Source organism: Callorhinchus milii, unplaced genomic scaffold (assembly GCF_018977255.1).
Source record: "Callorhinchus milii isolate IMCB2004 unplaced genomic scaffold, IMCB_Cmil_1.0 Scaffold1, whole genome shotgun sequence".
NCBI classification, from domain to species: Eukaryota; Metazoa; Chordata; class Chondrichthyes; order Chimaeriformes; family Callorhinchidae; genus Callorhinchus; species Callorhinchus milii.
The window spans coordinates 138,438,106-138,461,538 of NW_024704742.1; the positions used below are offsets into that span (position 1 = coordinate 138,438,106).

General features: G+C 47.8%; 1 protein-coding gene across 1 annotated transcript in view; it reads right to left on the reverse strand.

Moving 5' to 3' along the window:
• LOC103190028 (rapamycin-insensitive companion of mTOR) overlaps window positions 1–23,433 on the reverse strand; it is an 82,505-nt gene that overhangs the window by 19,168 nt on the left and 39,904 nt on the right. The window contains exons 7-24 of the mRNA XM_042336190.1: window positions 22,427–22,553; window positions 20,914–21,083; window positions 19,841–19,908; window positions 19,094–19,161; window positions 16,483–16,565; window positions 15,016–15,103; window positions 13,321–13,411; window positions 13,084–13,150; window positions 12,117–12,197; window positions 11,218–11,318; window positions 7,273–7,438; window positions 6,297–6,398; window positions 5,398–5,444; window positions 4,429–4,564; window positions 3,600–3,799; window positions 2,730–2,856; window positions 1,599–1,763; window positions 849–925 (exon numbers count right to left, since the gene is read on the reverse strand). Coding sequence (XP_042192124.1) covers window positions 849–925; window positions 1,599–1,763; window positions 2,730–2,856; window positions 3,600–3,799; window positions 4,429–4,564; window positions 5,398–5,444; window positions 6,297–6,398; window positions 7,273–7,438; window positions 11,218–11,318; window positions 12,117–12,197; window positions 13,084–13,150; window positions 13,321–13,411; window positions 15,016–15,103; window positions 16,483–16,565; window positions 19,094–19,161; window positions 19,841–19,908; window positions 20,914–21,083; window positions 22,427–22,553 — 1,964 coding nt within the window. The remainder of the gene's footprint in view (window positions 1–848; window positions 926–1,598; window positions 1,764–2,729; window positions 2,857–3,599; window positions 3,800–4,428; window positions 4,565–5,397; window positions 5,445–6,296; window positions 6,399–7,272; window positions 7,439–11,217; window positions 11,319–12,116; window positions 12,198–13,083; window positions 13,151–13,320; window positions 13,412–15,015; window positions 15,104–16,482; window positions 16,566–19,093; window positions 19,162–19,840; window positions 19,909–20,913; window positions 21,084–22,426; window positions 22,554–23,433) is intronic.

Consider the following 23,433-nt stretch of genomic DNA (forward strand, 5'->3'; position numbering starts at 1 on the left):
GTCAGGACACTGGCAGAAAAACTACATTCTCTTTTCCAACAGCTGCAAATTCTTTAACGTCCAAATGAACAGGCACAGACGGGAGCTCAGTTTACCATCTCACCTGACAGATGGCACCTCCTGCTTCATAGCGCTCCCCCAGCACTGTATGAGCATCAGCATAGACAGTGAGATCTCTGCCCTTGTTGCCAATTTACCAACCAGTGGGAATAATCTGTCACTATTTATTCTCTCAGAATAGTTTAGAGTTTGGAAGACGTCCATTGGATCCCCTTAACCTTCACTGTTCCAGTGAAAAGGGCCTGATTGTTTGATAATAATAATCTTTGCATCTAATATAGCACCTTATCACATCTTCGAGAGGTCTCACAGCGCTTCACATAATATATTGTAAAGTGAATTGATTGTGTATTTTTGGGGTGAAATGTGGCAGCTAATTGTGCACAGCAGCGTCCCACAAACTGTCGTGGATTGAGTGACCGCGTTATTATTATTTTTTTGAAAGGATTTTTATGCCCGGAAAGCGTTCCTCCAATTGACTAACAACCAACTTACTGCTAGGTAAACAGAGGCTTGTGGAGTAAGGAACTTGCCCAACTGTTCACCCTGACCGAGAATCAAACCCGGGTTCTCTCACTTGCGAGGTGAGTGCTCTTACCACTAAACTGAGGACTCCTGTAGGGCTAACAGTGTATGTTGTGGGTGATTTTTTTTGTGTGTCTATTTTGGTAGCGAGAAAGGTACTAATTGTCTCCCCACCCGCCCTGTGTGTGGTGCTGAGTGTTAGTGAACTGCCAACCCGGTCTGGCTGACAGCCAGCTAGAGCAGGGTCCCTGGGTTATACTCACCGGAGCAGCAGCAGCAAGCCCTTGTCTCCCAGGTGGGACACAGCTGGCTTCATCTGGATCAGTGCATGAAGATTAGCCTGCAATAGCAAACCACACACAGCAAGCCTTTACTATCACACACTGTAGGAACGACAGAGAGAGCACTAGAAAAAGAAAGAAGCCAGACAGAAATCAAGAGAGGAGAGACAGACAAAGAATGGGAGACAGAGAAAGCAGGAGAGAAACCATAGAACCATAGAATTATACAGCACAGAAGGAGGCCATTCGGCCCATCGTGACTGTGTCGGCTCTTTGAAAAGAGCTTCCACATCAACCCCACTCCCCTGCTCTCTCCCCATAGCCCTGCAAACTTGTCCTCCCCAAATAATTATCTATAATTATAGATAATAGATAATTATAAACACGGAGAGACATAAGAGATAGAGACACATAGATAAGAGACAGGGAGAAAGCAGGTGACAGAGAGACAGAGACAGCGAGAACTAGAGACAGAGAGATAAAGACAGAGAGAGCAGGAGACAGAGAAACATATAGAGAGAGACAGAGAGAGAGAGCAGAAGATAGAGAGAGGGAGATTCAGACAGAGAGAGAGGGAGAGCAGGAGACAGCGAGAGATAGAGACAGCGAGAGATAGAGTCAGAGAACAGGAGTTAGAGACAGAGAGAGACAGAGTGAGATAGAGACAGAGAGAGAGACAGAGATAGACAGATAGAGATAGAGAGATAGCCTTCCCCCCTGATGGCTGCTCACCTTGTCCTCACAAGCCTCGTCGAGGATGTCCAGGGCCTCTGAGGAGATGCTCTTGTTCTTATCGTGCAGTTGGGTGACGAGGAGCTCGATCCCCCAGTTGCTGAAGAACTCCACATTGGCTCGCAGTAAAACCCGCAAGTGTTTGGTCGCATATAGCCTGCAGTTCTACACACAAACCAGTAGTTAGACCACATGGGGCCGAGCGACAGCACCTCGCCAATACCTATTGTGGCCCTCCCTGGTAGTGCTCACAGAATAGCACAGAAAAAGCAGTCGCAGTGATAGCAGCTGAGAGGCCCAGAGTTCAAGGGAAAAGTTCAGCATCTGGTCAGGACATTCTGCCATTGTGCCAGGCTGAAGGCTGCCTTTTCCCCCCCCTTTTGTTGCCCAGCCGGGTGTCTGACACTCGCGGAAACCCATCACTATGCTTGAGAGTTTCCAAACAAAAGTGAGAATTCCATGTACATATGGAACGTATCCCATCTACATATGTAACGTACGTATCCCATCTACATATGGAAATCCAGAGATAGATTGGAATGGAATGCGCTCTCTCTCTCCCTGCATTCCCTAATTCCGGGCAGTATTAGGCGCAGGTTGGCGAGAGCCAAGGCCTGGGGGGAGCCCAGAGTGTGTGTTGGGGTAACTGCTAGAGTCTAATCACACAACTTGGCCACTGCCTGGAAAGCTTTCCCGATGCTTGTCCTGCTAGGACTGCCCTACCTGTTAGGGCTTTGGCTGTAGGGTTAACAGGAGCTGAATGGGAGGATTTCCTGCCCCCAGTGACTTCTCTGCCCTTCCAGGTCCTGCCGACGAGCCAGGCTGGGCTGGGCTGTCATCAGCAGTGAGTGCCCTGGGATACTGCGGCCCTCCTGGCTCACGATCCAGACTAGAGACCGGCAGAGAGGGTTTGCTCAATTCCGACATTCCGTTGCCAAACAACTCACCTTGGGGCCAGTTCAGCTCCAAGAAGACTCCGCTAACCCCCTCCCCCACAAGGGGATGTTGTTTGACATCAGACAAGCGCAGGTTTTTCTCACTAGGGGAATGTTAGGTACCAGGAACTCCCTGTGAGCTTGCCGGCGGGCAATACACCTGAGCATGTGACTTGCGAGTCCCAGGAGCACTTACGTCAGTGGCTGCGGTGAGGGTCTTGGAGAGGATGACTCTGGCCAGCCCGTCACGGCTGTAGTCTAGTGTGGAGACCGTCAGCTTCAGCAGGTGGTCATAGTTCTTCAGGGAACAGAGGCTGAGCAGACTGTAGAGAGAGGGGCAAAGTCAGGCCATTCACCCCACTTGTCCTGGGTCCTCTCACTTGCGAGGCGAGTGCTCTAACCACTAAACTACAGAACTTTAAATGTTTAAGTTTGCTCAATTCAGAAGCTGTTTTTTTGTTTAAGGATTGTGGTGATCCCAGACTCTGAATTGACTGAATTGAAGAATTTTCCACAATTAATAATCTTTGTATTTTGAGGCAAAAATAATAACATATCCTCGCATTTGATATAGCGCTTTATCACGTCTTCGAGACATCTCAAAATGCTTCACAGAATATTCTGTAAAGTGTAGTAACTGTATATTTTGTGGGCGCTACTCGGCAGCCAATAGCGCACAACAGTGCTCGACAATCAAACCCAGGTCCTCTTACTTGGGAGCTGAGTGCTCTAACCACTACGCTACAGGACTCCGATATGGCCTCAACAACAACTTGCATTTATATAGAGCTCCTCACACAGGGTGGCGTCCCAGAGCGCTTTACAGCAGCAGAGCATGATGCCGAGCTGGGGGGAGGTGACCGTTGGTACGGTCGAAGAGGAAGATCTTCAGGCGCGATCTGAAGATGGAGAAGGAAGGGGCAAGGTGGAGGGATAGAGGGAAAGTGTTTCAGAGTCTCGGGGAGTAGTGGCTGAATGCGTGGTCAGGCTAAGACGAGGTAGAATTTCCTGGCCTCTGACCCTCTCGGTGCAGGTGGGTGGCCAGGGCTCAGATGCGGTTACTCACCACTGGAACATGTTACATTTCTCCAGCATCTTGACTCCATGTGGGTGTGAGGAGAGGGTGCCGATCAGCAGGAAGTAGTGCTGGCTAAGAGTGTTGAGCAGCCCGTTGTTCTGCAGGCTTCGGTTAGGCTTCAGGCCTGAGGAGGAGGCCAGCCACTGCACAATGTCCTTCACCAGCTCCTCCAGGTACATCTGTCCATCCTGACCCACGAGAGGAGAGAACACATAATAATAACAAACCTTGCATTCGATATAGCGCCTTATCATGTTGTTGAGACATCTCAAAGTACTTCACAGAACATACTGTAAAGTGAATTGACTGTATGCGAAATGCGGTAGCCAACTGTGCAAAGCAGTGTCCCACAAACAGTCACGGATTGAGTGACCAGATTTTTTTTTAGGAGGGGTTATTACCCCCGGAAAAGTGATCCGTCAATCAACTAACAACTGGGTTCCCACTTGCTCCTGGGGAAACAGAGACACGTCGAGTAAGAACACTTGCATAAGGTTTCGCCTTGTCCGGTAATTGAACCCCAGGTCCTCTCAGTTGTGAGGCAAGTGCTCTAATCACTAAGCTACAGGGCTCCGGAGAAGTCCAGAGTGTCCCACACACAGTATATGGGGCAAAGGTGAGTAAATGGAAGTGAGGTACAGAGCAGCCATGATCTAATAGAATGGCGGAACAGGCTTGAGCGGCTGAATGGCCTACTCCTGTTCCTATGTTTCTATCCCATCTGCTGCCTTCTCCCCACATTTCTCTTTCATATGCCTGTTTACTGTCTTTGTGAAAGCCACACTGGACTGTGCTGAGGGAGTAGGGAGCTGCTCACCTCGTCAGACTCCAGCAGGAACTCGGTGAATTGGCAACCCACGACCGTCAGCTGCTTGCCCATGGCGTGCTCCAGCTCCATGTTAGCATACAGCTTGCTGCTCGGCTTGTAGAAGTACAGCAGGCGACGCACAAACCTGCATAGAGAGAACAGCAGCTCTCAGCAACACCACACACACACCAGGTCTCAGCAGCACCACACACACACACAGCAGCTCTCAGCAACACTACACAGACACACACACCAGCTCTCAGCAACACCACACACACGCACACACACAGACACAAGCAGCTCCCAGCAACACCACACATACAAATACACACATCAGCAGCTTTCAGCAGTACACACACACAGAACAGCTCTCAACAACACTACACATACACACACAGCAGCTTTCAGAAACACCAGAGAACTGGCTGCTCAGGAACACACAGAAACATCAGACAACAACAACAACTTGCACTTATACGGCGCCCTTCACTTAGGGTAGCACCCCGCAGCGCTTGACAGTGGCGCAGCCTGACTCTGAGTCGGGGTGAGGGAGGGGGTGGGATCGTAAGCATGGTCAATGCAGAAAGTTTTCCGCCACCTGAAGATGGGCAAGGCGGAGGGATTGAGGGAGATTGCACAGAAACACAAGCATACACACAAACACAAAGAAACACATGCACGCACAAAAACACATGCACCTTTTCAAACACACATAGAAACACAGTCAAACACAACAAATAAAAACACATGCACACAGACACATGGAAACACAGACAGACAAATGTATACATAAACACACACAGGTACACATAGTATCTGGTGAGCCCTCCACAAACACACACAAACCTTAGCTTACAGACGATACCTGCTACAACACGTACGAGCACATATGCCGAACAATATTAACAAACACACAGACAGAGGGTACACGGCTTCTCCACCCTCCAAACAGCATCGCTCGCCCTAGCCATTACTCACCTGTGTAACTGTTCATCTTTGTAATTCCTCAAGTTGACATTGGGCCACTGCAAGAGGACACACACAGGTCTTGTTAACATCAGTACTAATAAGACTCAGCTCAGTTACAGCAGAGCAAAATCAGCCAAGGTTCTCTGCTTCTGGGTGGGCAGTGAAGCAGTTTTACTGTATACCCAACACGTACTGTTGTTAACCCGGGATGGAAAGGTGTAGAAGCAGTTTTACTCCATATCTAACCAATCTATAATAATAATCCTGGCATTTGATACAACGCCTTATCACGTCTTCGAGACTTCTCAAAGTGCTTCACAGAATATACTGTAAAGTGAATTTACTGTATACTTTGTGGGCGAAACACGGCAGCCAATTGCACACAGCAGCATCCCATGAACAGTTGTGGATTGAGTGACCAAATTATTCTTTATTTTTTTTGGAAGGAACTGTTACCCCGAAAAAGCGATCTGTCAACCGACTAACAACTGGGTTCCTACTTACTGCTAGAAAAACGGAGGCATGTAGAGTAAGGAAACTTGGCCAACGTTTCGCCCTGCCCGGGAATCGAACCCAGGTCCTCTCGCTCGCGAAGCAAGTGCTCTAAACACAACACTACAGGACTCCACTTACAACAGGGCAAAATCAGTCAGGGTTCCCTGCTTCTGTGTAGACAGTGAAGAAGGAGTTTTACTGTGTACCTAACACATGCTATTGTTGACCTGGGATGGAAAAGTGTAGAAGCAGTTTTGCTTCATGTCCAACCCATGCAATTGGCCTCAACGTCAAGCAATTATGGGTTAGATGTGGAGTTAAGATATCTATCACTCACAAAACATGTCTAACCTTAAGCAGCTAAAATCAGCCTTGAGGCCATGATGCAGTGGTGATTAGCGGTCACTGCTCACCTTGAGGATGGTAGATATTAAGTTCCAGTTCCAACGCAGATTGTCCTTGTTATTCAGCACGTCACTGTCGCGCAGGTTCTGCATTATCGCCTCCTCTGTGTCCTGCAAGAAAACAGTGTGATGAGGGGCCGAGGGGAGTCAGACTGAACATACAACAAGTCTCCCTATATTGTGTACACAGGTGCCCACATAATAATAATAATCCTTGCATTTGATATACCGCCTTATCACACTTCGAGACATCTCAGTGCTTTCAAGAATATACTGTCAAGTGTAGTGACTGTATATTTTGTGGGTGAAACGCGGCAGCCAATTGCCCACAGCAGTGTCCCACAAAGAGTTATGGATTGAGTGACCACATTATTAATTAATTTATTTAATTGAAGAGATCATTACCCCCGGAAAAGCGATCCAACAATCGACTAACAACCGGGTTCCTACTTACTTCTAAGTAAACAGAGGTGTGTAGAGTAATTCAAACCCAGGCAAGTGCTCTAACCACTGAGCTATTATTATTGATTGTGTGGATGGGGGAGGGCAGGTAGTGGGGGGGTCACAGACCAAGAAGTCTTTTCTTGTAACTTGGATAAACCTGGCTGCCGTACTCCCCTGAGCCCCTTGTGCATGCTTCTGCCCACACTGAGCTAAGGCAGGGTCCCTCCATGTACATGCTGCTGGGGAGGAACATGTGGAGGAGACACTACTTCAGTGCGGGAGCAGTAAACGTTTGGAACAGACACCCTAGGGAGACGGTGGAAGCAGAAAGTGTTGTTTCAAGAACAAATTTGATAGATTTCTGTTAGGAAATAATATCTGGGGATACAGTATATAGTTTGGGACACGACAGGTCAAGTGACTGCCACGATGGCGGAAGGCGAGCTGGATAACCCTGGTCCTCTTTCACCGAGCAAGTTCTTACGTTGGTATGCGTCAGGCCGGTATGTAATGAAGCCCTTGTGATCAGTCTCTCTCGTACCTTTAGGATGAAGATGTCTCTCTGGAAGCGCAGGTGATTGTCTCGCCTGTGGTGCAGGGCGCTGGCTTTGTGCACAATGAGGTCCAGGTACAGGCTGTAGGGTTTGGGGCCCCGCTTCTTCATCTCGTGGAAGCGCTTCAGGCAGTTCACTGCTTCACTGGCTCGGCTGTCAATCACAACATCAACTCATGCTTACTGGCAATTCCACAAGCCCAGTCCAACAATAACCGTTACATTTGCACAGCACCTTTCACGTCAGGAGGACCTCCCAAGGCACTGGACAGTCAGGAATTTGGACCCGAGCTGGGGATCGGGATCTGGAGTGGAGGAGGCCAGGGGAGGCTAGAGGTAGGAGAGTGACCGAAGGCGAGGTCAAAGAGGAGGGTCTTGAGACAGCCCTTGATGAAGGCGAGGGAGGGAGCCAGGTGGAGGGGATGGAGTTCCAAAGGGTGGGAACAGAGAGGCTGAAGGGTTTGGAAGGCCGAAAAGCAAGAAGTTAGCGTTGTCGAGCCTGGATGTGGGGGCCAGATAAATATAAAAGGCTCCACCAAACCACAAAAAAAAGGCCAAGACAGGCAGCTCCATTTAGAGGGCTTGTATCTCAGTATCAGCTGCTGTGAGCAGTACACCCGGGTAGCCCTTGGCTCTTGCCTGTGCAGTACTGCTCGCGTGTGTCTGTGTCACCAGCCACCTCCGCTCCCTTAAAGCCCAGGCGTGTTATGCTGAGCGCACTTGGCTTAAATCAAACCTAACTGTCCATCGGCAGATCTGGCTGGACCATGTCAAATCCTACCGCTCCACCCTCGCCTCCGCTAAATCATCGTTCTTCTCCAAGACAACCTTGGAGGCTAAGGACAACCCCAGGCTCCTCTTCTCCATCAGGAACCGGCTCTCCGCCCACCCTCTCACACCCCACCCATCTTCACCTCCAATGTCAACGGCGAGGCGATGCTGGACTTCCTCGAATCCAAAGTTGAGGGAATCCACTCAGTTGCCTCTGCCACTGCATCTGCTACACCCTCCCCATCTCCACCTGTCACCCCGGCCCCTACCCATCCCTCCCTCCACATCTTTGAACATGTCTCCTCCTCTCTCATCACCACCTTAACCCGTATGAAACCTACCACCTGCTCCCTCAACCCCATCCCTACCGCCCCTCCTTACCTCCCAGCTCCATCTCTTTGCCCTACTACTCACTGACATCGTAAACCTCTCCCTGTCCTCTGGTACTGTTCCCACCCCATTAAAAACCGCCATCATCACTCCTATCCTTAAAAAACCCTCCCTGGATCATTCTCTATTCCCTAACTACCGCTCCATCTCCAACCTTCCCTTCCTCTCCTGGAACGAGTTGTTGCTTCTCAGCTTCGCTCCTTCCTCTCCCGCCACTCCCTTCTCAAACCCCTCCAATCGGGTTTCCGTGCCGCCCACAACACAGAAACAGCTCTGGTCAAAGTGACAAATGACATTCTGTCCATCTGCGACCAGGGCTCCCTCTGCCTCCTCGTCCTCCTTGACCTCTCTGCTGCTTTCGACATCGTCGACCACTCTATCTTCATCCACCGCCTCTCCTCTCACCTCAAGCTTCACGGCTCTGTCCTTGGTTGGTTCAGATCAAATCTTTCACACTGCCTGCACTTCATCTCCTCAAACGGTTTCTCCTCCAGCCCCCGCACCATCTTGTGTGGCATTCCTCAGGGATCTGTCCTTGGTTCCCTCCTCTTCAATATCTATATGTTCCCTCTTGGTGATATCATCCGCAGGCATGGGGTCAACTTCCATATGTATGCGGATGACACCCAACTCTACCTCTCTGCTTCCACCTCCTCACCTCAGGCGCTGACAGAATCAACAACAGCAACAGTTTGGATTTATATAGCGCCCTCCACCCCGGACGGCGTCTCAGAGAGCTTCACAATAACGGATCCTGGGGCCGAGCCAGGGGGAGGGGGGAGAAGGTGACCAAAGGCGCAGTCGAAAAGAAAGGTCTTTAGCCGAGACCTGAAAGTAGGAAAAAAGGGGGCGAGGCGAAGGTCCCCTTTCTTCCTACTTCCCTTCGCCTCGCACCCTTTCTTCCTACTTTCAGGTCTCGGCTAAAAACCTTCTGGATGACCTGGATTTTATGAATGGTAATGGAGGGGAGGCCGGCAAGGAGGGCATTTGAATAGTCCAACCGAGAGGTGACAAAGGCATGGACCAGGGTTTCGGCGGCTTTTGGGGTGAGGTATTGGCGGAGACAGGCGATGTGTTGGAGGTAGAAGAAAGCGGTGCTGGTGAGGGACTCGATGTGGGGGAGGAAGGATAATTGGGGGTTGAACCTGACGCCTAGGTTGAGTACGGGTTCAGAGAGTTTTAGGGGCAGATCGGGTAGGTGGAAGAGGTGAGAAACTTCCATGGTTGCACACTCCACCTCACGAAGCCAGTCCGGAACCTTGGTGTCTTGTTTGACCCTCAACTATCCTTTCTACCCCACATATGCGTCATAATCTGCTCTGCCTTCCCCACCTCCGCAACATCGCCCGGCTCCCCCACTGTCTCACACCGCAGGCCCCCGAGACCCTCACACTTGCCTTCATTTCAGCCAAGCTCGACTATGCAAACTCCCTGCTTGTCGGCCCCCAACTCCTCCCTCCACAGGCTGTAAATCATCCAGAACTCTGCAGCCTGTGTCCTCCCGCACCAGGCTCCGTGACCATATCACCCCCGACTTCACTAGTTTCCATCACACAGAGGATACAGTTCAAGATCCTGGTCCTCACCTTCAAAACCTTCCATGGTCTTGCTCCCCTCTACCTCTGCGACTTGCTAACCCCCGACCATCCTGCCCGCTCCCTCCACTCAGCAGGCTCCGGCCTGCTTCACATCCCCTGCCTCGCTCGCCCCACTATTGGCGGGTGGGCCTTCCGCCACTCTGCCCCCACCCTCTGGAACTCCATCCCGCAGTTCTCCCTGTCTCACCCCCTCCCTCGCCACCTTCAAGACCCATCCCAAAACCCTCCTCTTCAACTGTGCTTTCGATCTCCCTGCTTCTGCCCCTGCCCTCCACCCTCCCCCACCCCTACCTCCAGCTCGGGTATATAACTTTGTCTGTCCAGCGCCTTGGGACGTCCTCCCGACGTGAAAGGCGCCTTACAAATGTGATTTTGTTGTTGTTGTTGGTGTCAGCTGCTATACTGCTCACACTGGATAACGGAATTCTTCATCATGTACCTCTCCGGTTAGCTGATAATAGTAATCCTTGCATTTGATATATACTTGCATTTCACACCCACCCGCCCCACCATTGGCAGGAGAGCCTTCAGCCACTCTGCCCCCAACCTCTGGAATTCCATCCCCCAGTCACTCCGCCTCGCCTCCTCTTTAGCCTCCTTCAAGTCCCGCCTCAAGACCCTCCTCTTCAACTATGCCATCAGCCATCCCTCTTCCCCTCCCCTCCCTTCTCCCCCGACCCCAGCTCGGGTCTAAAATACTGTACTCTGTCCAGCACCTTGGGACGTCCTCCCGACGTGAAAGATGCTATACAAATATAATCTTGTTGCTGTTGTTGATAATAGCACCTTATTATGTCTTCTAGACGTCTCAAAGTGCTTCACAGAATATACTGTAATGTGAATTGACTGTGTACTTTGTGCGCAAAACACGTCAGCTAATTGCGCACAGCAGTGTCCTGCAAGCAGTCCCGGATTGAGTGACCAAATTATTATTTTAGTTACATTTTTTGAAGGGATTATTACCCTTCGGAAAAACGATTTGCCAGTCAACTAACAACTGGGTTCCTACTTACTGCTAGGTAAACAGGGGAGTAAGGAAATTTGCCAAACATTTGACACTGCCTGGGAATGAAACCCAGGTCCTCTCGCTTGCGAGACGGGCGGTCTAACCACTGAGCTACCATTGACCAGCTCTGGTAACACAGTCCCTGGTAATAGGCAGAATAACACTTACAGACGTTTCTCTTGGGGAATATCGAAGGAGGCCGCCATGTTCATGAGGGTAGGTAAACAGTGCAAGTGGTGGCTGTACGTGTACGGGAGGATTGTGTTCGCCTGCAAAACAGGAAGTGGACAGAGTTAGTCTAAAGATCCTTAAACTCCTTATGCTGCAGACCAGGGCTAGACGGTGCAATGCCACCCAGTTACCTTGCCACTGTGTACACAGCTCCACAATGCTACCCAGCTCAGTGCAGTTATTCCTTGGCTCTCTGTACATAGCTCTACAATGTCATCCAGTTACAGCCTGGCATTGTGTACAGTGCCAGGGCATAACCTCACTAAGCTTCGTGAGCCAATCACCCCCATCCTAACCCGCCTTCACTGGCTCCCCACTGCCCAGAGGATCAACTTCAAGATCCTCGTCCTCATCTTCAAAGCCCTCCACAGTATTGCTCCTCCCTACCTCTGCAATCGATTAAAAGTTCACTAACCTGTCCACTGTCTTCACCCTGCTCTGCATTCCCCACGCTGCCTGTTCCACTATCGGTGCTTGGACCTTCAGCCTTTCTGCCCCCTCCCTCTGGAACTCTACCCCGGAGTCCCTCCGGCTCACTTCCTTCCTCACCTCCTATTCCACTGGGCCTTCGATCACCTTCCCTCCTCCACTTCCCTGCCCTTCATCCCTCTCCAACCCCCAGCTCGGGGGCAAACCCTTCACTGTCCAGAGTCTTCGGACGTCTTCCCGACGTGAAAGGTGCTCTGTAAGTGCAATCTGTTGTCGTTACACAGCTCTGTCTATAATGTCACCCATTTAGACGCTGGCATTATACACGCTGGCAATTATACAGAGGACAGACCTCAGCAATGCCACCCAGTTACAGCCCGCGGGAGAGAAAGAGTTCACTGACGTACCATGTGCAGGAGCTCGCCCAGCAGGATGGTGGCCCTCACAGACACGTTATCATTGCTGCTGGTGATCACTTCAACCAAACTCTTTGGAAAGAGAAAGACAGATGAGAGCCGAGGCACCAACACGACACAGCTTAACCAACCCTGGTGCTGACCAGGTTCTAGACTAAAGTTTTATCCTGTAGAATTGTTAATGGATTGTTCTTCATCACAGGCTTGTTATGGTTTGAATTAATTCCCATGAAAACGCTATTGGTGGCCATCAGCAGAAGTGCTTTCAGTCACAACGCCCGATGCTCTGACATTCCCTCCCTCAATCCCTTTACCATTTCCCCTCTTTACCCATCTTCAGATCGCACCTGAAGACCTTCCTCTTCAATGGTACCATGCCTACAACCACCTCCCCCCCCTCTCCCCTGGCTTGGTGGCAAGCTCCATCATTGTTAAGCGTTCCAAGATGCTACCCCGAGTGAAACGCCCGATATAAATACAAGTTGTTATTCCACGTTATGCTTTAAGACAAAATTGTTGGAAGACAGGCCGAGTTGAGGTGGAATTTGGGGCTCCTGGACTTCCAGAAGGCCTTTCACCCTGTAATAACAACCCTTGCATTTGATACAGTACCTTATTACATCTTCAAGACGTCTCAAAGCGCTTCACAGAATATACTGTAAAATATAGCGACTTTATATTTTGGCAGTGCTCCAAAACAGTCGTGGATTGAGTGACCAAGTTATTATTTTTAAAGGGATTATTACCTCTGGAAAAGTGACCTGCCAATCAACTAACAACCGAATTTCCAATTACATCTAGGTAAACAGAGGTGTGTGGAGTAAGGAAACCTGCTTAACTTATTGTTTGGCCCTGCCCCGGAATTGAATCGATTGCGAAGCAAGCGCTCTCACCACTGAGCTACAGAAGTACAACCGGTGTGAAATAAAGCGAATGTAATGGCCATGGCCTTTGTTACCTCCAGTAGCCCGTTGTTGACGAAGGCCGACAGCACCAGTGACAGGTAGTTATCCATCAGGTCAGGCCTGTAAACACAGCACTGATTAGTGATTGACCAGCACAAGCCCAGGAACACTGAGCTCCTGGCAAAAATGGTCCCCATGGGGTCCCAAGCACCAAGACGACCATTTTATAGCACTGTTATGTCGACTGTACTGTATTGCGCGCCTGCGCTCACACACACAGGGTCACGTACCTGGACCGAGCTCGATGGGGTAGGATGGTTTTAGCCTCCGCTGCGATAAACCCATCAGAGAGACGCCAGGAGTCCTGGAATCGGCTGGGATCTGTTGGGAGGATTTATAAAGATTTACAGAGACTGTAAGGCTCAGGAACCGGCCACTCGGCCCAACCAGTCCATGCTGATGTTTATATTACACACAAGTCTCCACCCCTCTTTACTCCCTCTCACATCCTTCTGTTCCCCTCTCCCTCATGTGAAGATCAAGCTTCCTCTTGAATCCATCTACACTGTCTGAATAAATGTAGTTAATTTACTTTACCTTATATTCTGTGAAGCTCTTTGAGACGTCTTGAAGATGTAATTAAGCGCTATATCAAACGCAAGGATTACTATTATTGAACCCCCTCTTCAGACAGCGATTTCCACAATTTCACTGCCCTCTGGGTGAATAATAATAATAATAATAATCCTTGCATTTGACATAGCACTTCTAGACGTCTCAAAGCGCTTCACAGAATATACTGTAAAGTGAATCGACTGTATACTTGTGGGCAAAACGCGGCAGCTAACTGCGCACAGCAGCGTCCCACAAACAGTCGTGGATTGAAAATGACCAATTTATTATTGTTTGTTTTTTGGAGGGATTATTATTAGGCGTATGGAGTAAAGAAACTTGCTCAAGGTTTCGTCCTGTCTGGAATTGAACTCAGGTATCTCGCTTGCAAGGCAAGTGCTCTAACCACTGAGTTATAGGACTCCACAAGTCCTGTAGGGTAAAGTAGTTGCTCCTAAATTATCTTTTAGATCCCGTAGTCACTATTCTTATACTTGTGATCCCGAGTTAACGACTCCCTAACTGGTGGGAACAGCCTTTTTATGCTAACCTTATCAAACCTTTTTATAATTTAAACACTTCTATTTTGTTCCTCCCTTAAATGTCTCTTCTCCAGCGAAAAAAGACTCAACCTCTCAAGTCTATCCTGATAGCATTAACGTGCCAGCCCTGGCATCATCCCCGTAAACCTACACTGCACTCTTTCCATCTCTGCTACATCCTTCCTATAGTGCGGAGACCACAATTACACTACTCAAAATGTGGTCCAAGCAAGGTTTTGTATAAATTCAACATCACTTTTATATTTTATTCTACTAGGTATAAAGCCAAGACCCCATTGCCCTTGTCATAGCCTTATCTACCTGTGTAGCTACATTTAGTGATTGGGGGGAATATGAGTCCTCAGATCTCTTTGTTCCTCTCAGATCCCTGCCAGCCAGACTAAACAACTTCTTTATTTTTGTTTCCAAAGTGAATCACTTTGCATTTTCCTGCATTAAAATTCATTTGCCATCTGCCAGACCATTCTGCTAGCCTGTTTATGTCCATGCAGCAATCTCCTCAGTGATCGTAGCTCCATCCAGGTAGATACGGCTATCAAACCTGCACCCTGACACCATCTCTCTCTTATCTGCACCCAGTGCCATCTGAGCTGTGAGGCGATATAGCCGGAGCTGGGAAAGATTGCACGAGACAAGAAATGTTTGAGAGATGATTGTATTAAAGTCTGAGCTCTTTATGTTTTTAGACAAACTTGTCTCACAGGCTAAAATTAGGTGGAGTTTTGATTCTCATGTGTCCAAGGCTAAGCTGGCTTCTTGTCTAACTAATCGTGGGACACTGCAGATGGTTTGTCTGGTGTTGGAACCCACCTACACTGATCAGAGCTTCAGAAAAGTCCTGTGTGCCCACCGGGACAGGCAACCGGAAGATATCATACAGGACCTCCAGTAGTCCTCGCTGTGGAGAGAAGACACACAAGTCAGTCTTTGCAACAACACTAACAACACATTATATTTGCACAGTGCCTTTCACATCCGGAGGACGTCCCAAGGCGCTGGACACTTAGGAATTTGGACCCAAGCTAGGGGTTGGGATCAGGAGGGGCAAGAGGGTGACGGAAAGCGCAGTCTTGAGACCCGCCTTGAAGGAGGCAAGGGAGGGAATTAGGTAAAGGGACTGGAGTTACAAATGGTGGGGCAGAGTGGATAAAGGCCTGATCGCCGACGGTGGGATGGGCTGGGCAAGGGACGTGGAGCAGGCTGAAGCCTGCTGAGTGGAGAGAGCGGACAGGTTGATATCGCGTTAGCAGGTCACAGAAGTCGGAAGGAGCCAGGCCGTGGAGGGCTTTGCAGGTTTCTTTGCAAGAAGCAGATCACACAGTTCATCACATTTGGAGCCTCTTTAATGAAGTTGACTGATACTTTTTATGCTGTTAACTCCTACAGTATAATAACCCAGGCATCGGAGAACATCTCAAAACTTTTCACCATGAATTGCTGCCATGTGTGCTGACTATTTTTGTATGTAAACATGGCAGCTATTTTACACATAGCAAGGTGCCACAAACAGCCATGAGGTGAACGACCAATTAATCCGTAGGCTGGTTTGGCCAGGACATTGGGAGAAACTCCCTTCTCTTTTCCAATAGCCAGAACAGGCAGATGAGACCTTGCTTTGATGTGTCAACCCTAGGAAGGTATGTTTGCCTCTACTGCACTGAGTAAGTGCCAGACTGGAATGTGAGCTCAAAACTTTCACACTGAACATAGGGAACAGGAGAAGGCCATTCAGCCCCTCAAGTTTATTCTGCTGTTCTATTAGATCATGGCTGATCTATATCTCAACTCCAATTAAATTAAATTTTATTTTATTTCATTTAAAATTTCCTGAAATGACCTCAGTGAAAAAAACATTACAAAGGAAAAGGAGATATTCAGGGAAATATTTAGAAGAGCATTTATTAGGCCTGTGTCTCAGTGTCACTGCAACTGGGTAAATATATTATAATTGGAACGTGAAGAGGAATGAAAACCAAGAGAAACTAGGAGAAAGACTCCATGTTTCTTTGAAATGGTGTCTGTGTGTATGTGTCTGTCCGTGTGTGTGTACTTATGTGGGGGGGTGGGGGGAGGAAGGAGCATTTGAAAGAAATTCCTTTAACAGCTACTTGAATCTCAAAGCAGAGGAAAGGGATGATAATCTAGAAAAAAAACACTATATTTAATATAGCATCAGATGCAAAAGTGGCAGCTAATCATGCCACAAAAAACAAATCATTTTCATGTGAGTTGGCCTTAGAGTGTTGAGATCAGTCTCTGTCCTGCCTGGGTACCTACCCGCACTTCCATATTTGGTATACATAGAATTCCTATTAGAGACTGGATCCCCGAGTTTCCTGGCCGGCACAGGTTAATAATTCCTGAAACAGAAACAGACCAGCCAATTATTAATAATAATCCTTGCATTTGATATAGAGCCTCATCAAGTCTTCGAGACGTCTCAAAGTGCTTCACAGCATATACTGTGAAGTGAATTGTCTGTATATTTTGTGGGCGAAGCGCAGCAGTCAATTGCATACAGCAGCGTCCCACAAACAGTCGTGAATTGAATGACCAAATTATTATTATTCATTTATTTTGAAGGGATTATTACTCCCAGTAAAGCAATCTGCCAATCGACTAACAACTGGTTTTCTTCTTGCTGCTAGGTAAACAGTGGTGTGTGGAGTAAGCAAATTTGCCTAAAGTTTCACCCTGCCCGGAAACTGAACCCAGATCCTCTCGCTTGGGAGGCAAGTGCTCTAACCACTGAGCTATAGAACTCCACTATGCTTCAATTGCAGGTAGCTCTGTGATAATTCTACCTATAAATACCTTCATGATTCAGTGCTTCTACACAGCTCAACCAAAACATCTGATTGCCGTGGACGTTATTTACATGGATTTCAAAAAGGCTTTTGAAACAGTATCGCATAAGGGATTAATAAAAAAATTAGAGGCCCACAGTATTAAGGGGACAGTGGCAGTTTGGATTAGGAACTGGCTGAGTGACAGAGAGCAGAGGGTGTTGGTTAATGGGTGTTTCTCAAAATGGAAGGAGGTGTGCAGCAGTGTCCCCCAGGGATCGGTATTGCTCTTTCTAATATATATTAATGATCTGGACTTGGGCATAGAGAGCACTATTTCCAAGTTTGCAGATGATATAGTTAGGTCAGGCAGTAAATAGTGAGGAGGACTGTAACCAACTGCAGGCAGACATACACAGAATGGTGGAATGGGCTGACATGTGGCAGATGGATTTCAATGTGGATAAGTGTGAGGTGATACACTTAGGGAGGAAAAATGATAGGAGGCAATATAGACTTGGAGCTCAATCTTAAGGGGGGTGAACGTACAGAGAGATCTGGGTGTTCAAGTAAGCGAATCATTAAAGGTAGTGGGGCAGGTAGATAGGGCAGTAAAAAAGGCATTTGGTGTACTGAGCTTTATTAGTAGGGGCATAGAGTATAAGAGTAGGGGTTATGGTTAATCTATACAAAACACTGGTTAGGCCTCAGCTGGAGTACTGCGTCCAGTTCTGGGCACCTTACCTCAGGAAGGACATTAAGGCACTGGAAAGGGTGCAGAGGAGATTCACGAGAATGATACCAGGAATGGGGAACCTTAGCTATGAGGACAGTGGAGAAGTTAGGACTTTTCCCATTAGAGCAGAGAAGGTTACGCGGGGACCTGATAGAGGTCTTCAAGATCATGAAAGGTTTCGACAGGCGAGATAGGGAAAAGCTGTTTCCGCTGGTAGGTGTGTCTGTGACCCGTGGTCACAGTCTTAAGATATCTACCAAAAGAAGCAGAGGGGAGGTTAGAAGGAAATTTTTCACTCAGCGAGTTGTTAGAATTTGGAATGATCCGCCCGAAAGGGCAGTGAAGTCCGATTCGATAACAGCTTTTAAGAGAGAACTGGACAGGTATCGGGGAAGACGGGTTTGTGGGGTTATGGGGAGAAAGCTGGTGATTTGGGGTTAATGAAAGTGACGCTCTGTCAAAGAGCCGCACAGACTCGATGGGCCGAATGGCCTCCTTCTGTGTCATAACATTCTATGAATCTATGAATGATTCAGGAATTTAAATGGTTTATAGAGATTCTCAGGAGTGAGGTACAGACTGGGACCTGATACAGGTTTTAGGGTTTGGACAGGGTGACCAAAAAGTCATGATACCATTACAATGTCTAATATGTCTTAGAGAAATGATTTTTTTTTAGATAATACGGTAAATATCACGACTTTTTGGTCACCCTGTATATAGAATAACATACCACGAGAGAAAGTTACAGCTGAGATCTGATCTAGGGGGATAATGGTTTATATCTCCTGCTGCTTGTCCAGCTAGGATCACCTTACTCGTTAGGGCTTTGGCTGCAGGTTTAACAGGAGCTGAGTGGGAGGATTCCCTGCCCTCAGTGACCTGTCGGCCTTCCAGGTCCTGCCACTGAGCCAGGCCGGGCTGTGCTGCACTGCGGATGAGAGACCGTCACAGAGGCCTGGCTTGATTTCAACATTCCGTTGCCAAACATATCACCGTGGGGCCAGTTCAGCTCCGAGGAGACCCTGCTTATCTCCCCACAAGGAGGATAGTCACTAGTTGATCGTTCGATTGTCGCTACAGAATTGCAGACTACGATGCATGCCTCATATTTTGGGGCTTAATTAAAGCATTTGTTAATATAGTTCATCAGCGATAGAAGATCCCCCCAAAATATGCCCACAACACTGCTAGTTGCAAAACCTTTCAGATGAGGTATAAATCATGTCTCTACGTCAACCGATTATTGCGTAACAGACAGACAGAGACAGACACTTTACTAGTATAAGAAAGATCAGGATGTATGGCAGTTGTAATATTATAAGGACCATTAGCCAGAAAAGGTTATTAAAATGAGGATACCTACCTGCCCACGATCGGAAAGCTGCCACGATGGCCATTTTGCTGGCTAGTAAGCGTGCTTCACGATCCTCTCTGTACAGAAAGAAGGCAACAGAGCTGTCACACACTGTAAACAGTTGTACTGTAATAATCATTGCATTTGATATAGCACCTTATTACATTGTTGCGACGTCTCAAAGCGCTTCATAGAATATACTGTATATTGACTACAATTTTTGTGGATTAAATGCGGCAGCCAATTGCACACAGTAGTGTCCTTTAAACAATCGTGGATTGAGTAAGCAAAATTATTATTATTATTATTTTTAAGAGAATATTACCACCAGAAAAGCAATCTGCCAATTGACTAACAACCGGGATCCTATATATTGCTAGGTAAACAGAAGTGTGCGGTGTAAGAAAACTTGCCTAAGGTTTCGCCCTGCCTGGGAATCAAACCAAGGTCCTCTCGCTTGCGAGGCGAGTGCGCTAACCACTGAGCTACAGGACTCCATGATGGACTAAATGGTCTTCTCTAGTTACAAAACTGCATGCTATTATATATATATATATATATATATATAAAATCCTTGTGTTTGATATAGCGTCTTATCCTTGGAAGCTGGGGACAGCACATTTACCCTGGCCTGAGAGAGCCTTGCTCTGACCATTGGGATGTATGTATTCGTGCTTCCAGACCCTTGTCGCCACCTCACTCGCTCACACCTCGCCTAGGCTTAAAGCCAAGATGTATGAGGGGGAAACTGCTTACTTGAGCTGTCCTTCCGCAGTGTCTGGGTTATGTCTGTAGTGAAAGTCCGTGTATGGAGCTAAAATTTGCTGCGAAGACAGGAGAAAAACAGAAGGTCATTGCAAACCCATCGTCAATAAGAACAAGCAAAATCAGGACATGCATTTAATCCATTGCCTCATCTCATCAATTCTGCACATACTCAGTATAATAATAAGTCTCGTAGATGTGATAAGGCGCTAGATCAAATGTAAGGATTACTTTTATTATTATTATTAATAATCCTTGCATTTGATGTAGAGCCTTATCATGTCGTTTGAGACATCTCACAGTGCTTCACACGAGATATTGTAAAGTGGAATGACTGTATATTTTATGGGCGAATTGTGGCAGCCAGTTTGTGCACAGCAGTGTCCCACAAACAGCCATGAAGTGAGTGACCAATTTTATTTTAATACAAGTGTAGTGTCTTATGTGGGGAAGCACACAAATTAACCTACCCAGGTATTAATACCTCACACACAGCGATGAGATAATGACGAGTTAAATCAGTGACTTTAGATAAGGACATCAGGACAAATGCCCTGCTATAGTTACACACAACGCTATGAGATTTGTAATGCCCAGTTACCGTGAGACAATAATAATAATCCTCTCATTTGATAAAGTGCCTTATCATGTCTTCAAGACATCTCAAAGCCCTTCACAGAATATTCTCTAAAGTGAATTGACTGAATTTTTTGGGGCGATACGAGACAGCCAATTAAGCACAGCAGCATCCCACAAACAGTCGTGGATTGAAAGACCAAATTATTATTTTTTTTTAAAAAGGGGTTATTACCCCCAGAAAAGTGATCCACTAATCGACGATCAACAGGGTTCCTACTTACTGCTGGGTAAACAGAGGTGCGTGCAGTAAAGAAACTTGCTAAACATTTTGCCCTGCCCGTGAATCAATCCCAGGTCCTCTCGCTGCGAGACGAGGGCTCTAACCACTAAGCCACAGGACTCTTACAGGCTAAGACTAGATGGAACCAGATTATGGAGTTAATGCACTGTTTCTCTTGGGGATAAGGAGTGTTCTTCGACCATACCTCCAGCTCCACATCGGCCCTTATATATTTCCGTGTCTTTGGGTGGTTGAGGAGATGGAGAATGGTGGTGATGAGGGCCTCGTTTATTCGGTTCAGTTGGCAGTCAATCACGTTCTTCAGGATAGTGCTGAGCCCTCCTCTCGTAGCTACTACCTCTGCGTTCTGTAGTGCTGGAGAGAAACAGTGTGTACAATAAACGATTCTAATAAATAACGTATAATAATAACTTGCATTTGATATAGTGCCTTATCAAGTTCTTCACAGTGCTTCATAGAATGTAATATAAAGTGAATTGATTGTATATTTTTGGGCGAATCCCAGCAGTTAATTGCACACAGCAGTGTCCCACAAACAGTGGGATCGAGAGACCAAATTATTATTTTTTTGAAGGGATTATTATCCCCGGAAAAGCAATTCTCCAATCGATCCTACTTACTTCTGGGTAAACAGAGGCAATGTGGAGTAAAGAAACGTTCCTAGCATTCCATCTAGCCCGGGAAACAAATCCAGGTCCTCTTGCTTGCGAGGTGAGCAAGCTAACCACTATGCTACAGGACTCCACAAATAAACTTTGCATGTTGCATTTTACATAGAGCCTTTCACAAGAGGTGGAGGAGGAGACTCAAAGCACTTTACAGGACTTACTGTGCAGTCTAGTATGGATGTTTTGAAGACAAACATACTAGCTAATTAGCAAACATCAATGTTCCACAAATAAGTCATGAAACCGATCCTAACCGCAATAGAGACAGCAGGCTAGACTTGAATGATCCTTGCATTTGATACAGCACCTATGTCTCAAAGTGTTTCCGCCAGGGTTCTGACCAAAAACACAGGTCGTTCAAGTGTCAACTGTAGCACAGCTAAACCCAGGCAGACAATTTGCATACTGTAGTGTTAAAAACAGCCATGAAGTGAATGTCCAATTTATTCTGCAGAATGATTTTCCCATGAAGAACAACTCCTTTGTTTCCATCAGTGTTGTGGGGCATTGAGGTGTACGTGAACAGGCAAATAGGACATCAGTTCTTTCACCATCAGTGTAATGTCTCATCCAAAGAGCATCATATTTCTGCTGCCAAATAATCTTTGCATTTTGATATAACGCCTTATCACATCTTCTCAATATCTCAAAGATCAGAATATATTGTAAAGTGAATTAACTGTATATTTTGTGGGAGAAACCCATCAGCCAATTGCACACAGAGGCGTGTGGAATAAGGAAACTTGCCCAGCGTTTCGCCCGGGCTGGGAATCGAAGTTAGGTCCTCTCGCTTGCGAGGCAAGCACACTAACCACTAAGTTACAGGAAAAAGACTGAACGAGAGGCTTTGAACTGACAACCTTTGTACTAAGAGGAAGGAGTGCTACCGACTGAGACCGCCTGACACTGAGATAAGCAGACATAGCATTGCTTGTTCAGTGCCTGCTTACATGGCTAAGAAGCTGTTATGAATACTCAGTCTCAGATGCAGGAAAGCCATCAGAAAATGAGAAACAATCTTTCAGATACCTAGTTCACAGAGGATGGCCAGGCACGCCCGCACCATTCGATCCCTCTCCTGGAGTCCGTCGTTCCCCACTGCAATCAGGGAATTGGTGATGGAGCTGGGGAAGAGTGCTGCGTTCACAGTGATCATCTGAGTACCACACGGAGAGAGATAGAGGGGAGAGAGAGGAGGAGGGAAGACAGAGAGGGGAAGAGAGAGAGGGGAAAAAAGAGAGGGGGAGAGAGAGAGAGAAACACACAAGAGTTAAAAGCAGCTCACTGAACAGGGTTGGAAGATAATAATCCATGCATTTGATATAGCGCTTTATCACTTCTTCGAGACGTCAGGAACCTCGGGGTTCTGTTCGACCCTGAGCTGTCCTTTCTCCCTCATATCCGCACCACAACTGGCACCGCCTTCCATCACCTCCGGAACATCGCCAGACTACGGCATTACCTCACCCCTCACGCGGCTGAAACTCTGGTCCACACCTTTATCAGCTCAAGGCCAGACTATGGGAACTCTCTCCTCGCCGGCCTTCCCGGCCCTCCCTCCACACTGCAGGTCATTCAGAACTCTGCAGCTCGTGTACTGTCCCGCACCAGACACCGAGACCACATCACTCCCACCCTCGCCCTCACTCCCACCCTCGCCCTCACTCCCACCCTCGCCCTCACTCCCACCCTCGCCCTCACTCCCACCCTCACCCTCGCCCTCGCCCTCACTCCCACCCTCACCCTCGCTCGCCTCCACTGGCTCCCCATCCCCCAGAGGATCGAATTCAAGATCCTCATCCTCACCTACAAGGCCATTCATGGCCTCGCTCCCTCCTACCTCTCCGACCTACTATCCCCCTACTTACCTGCCCGTACCCTCCGTTCCTCTGGCTCCGGTCTGCTCCACATCCCCCGCCCCAACCGCCCTACCATCGGTGGCCTTCAGCCTCTCAGCCCCGAGGCTCTGGAACTCTATCCCCAGTGCCTTCACCGCCTCCTCCCTTTCCTCCTTCAAGGCCGGTCTCAAGACCTTT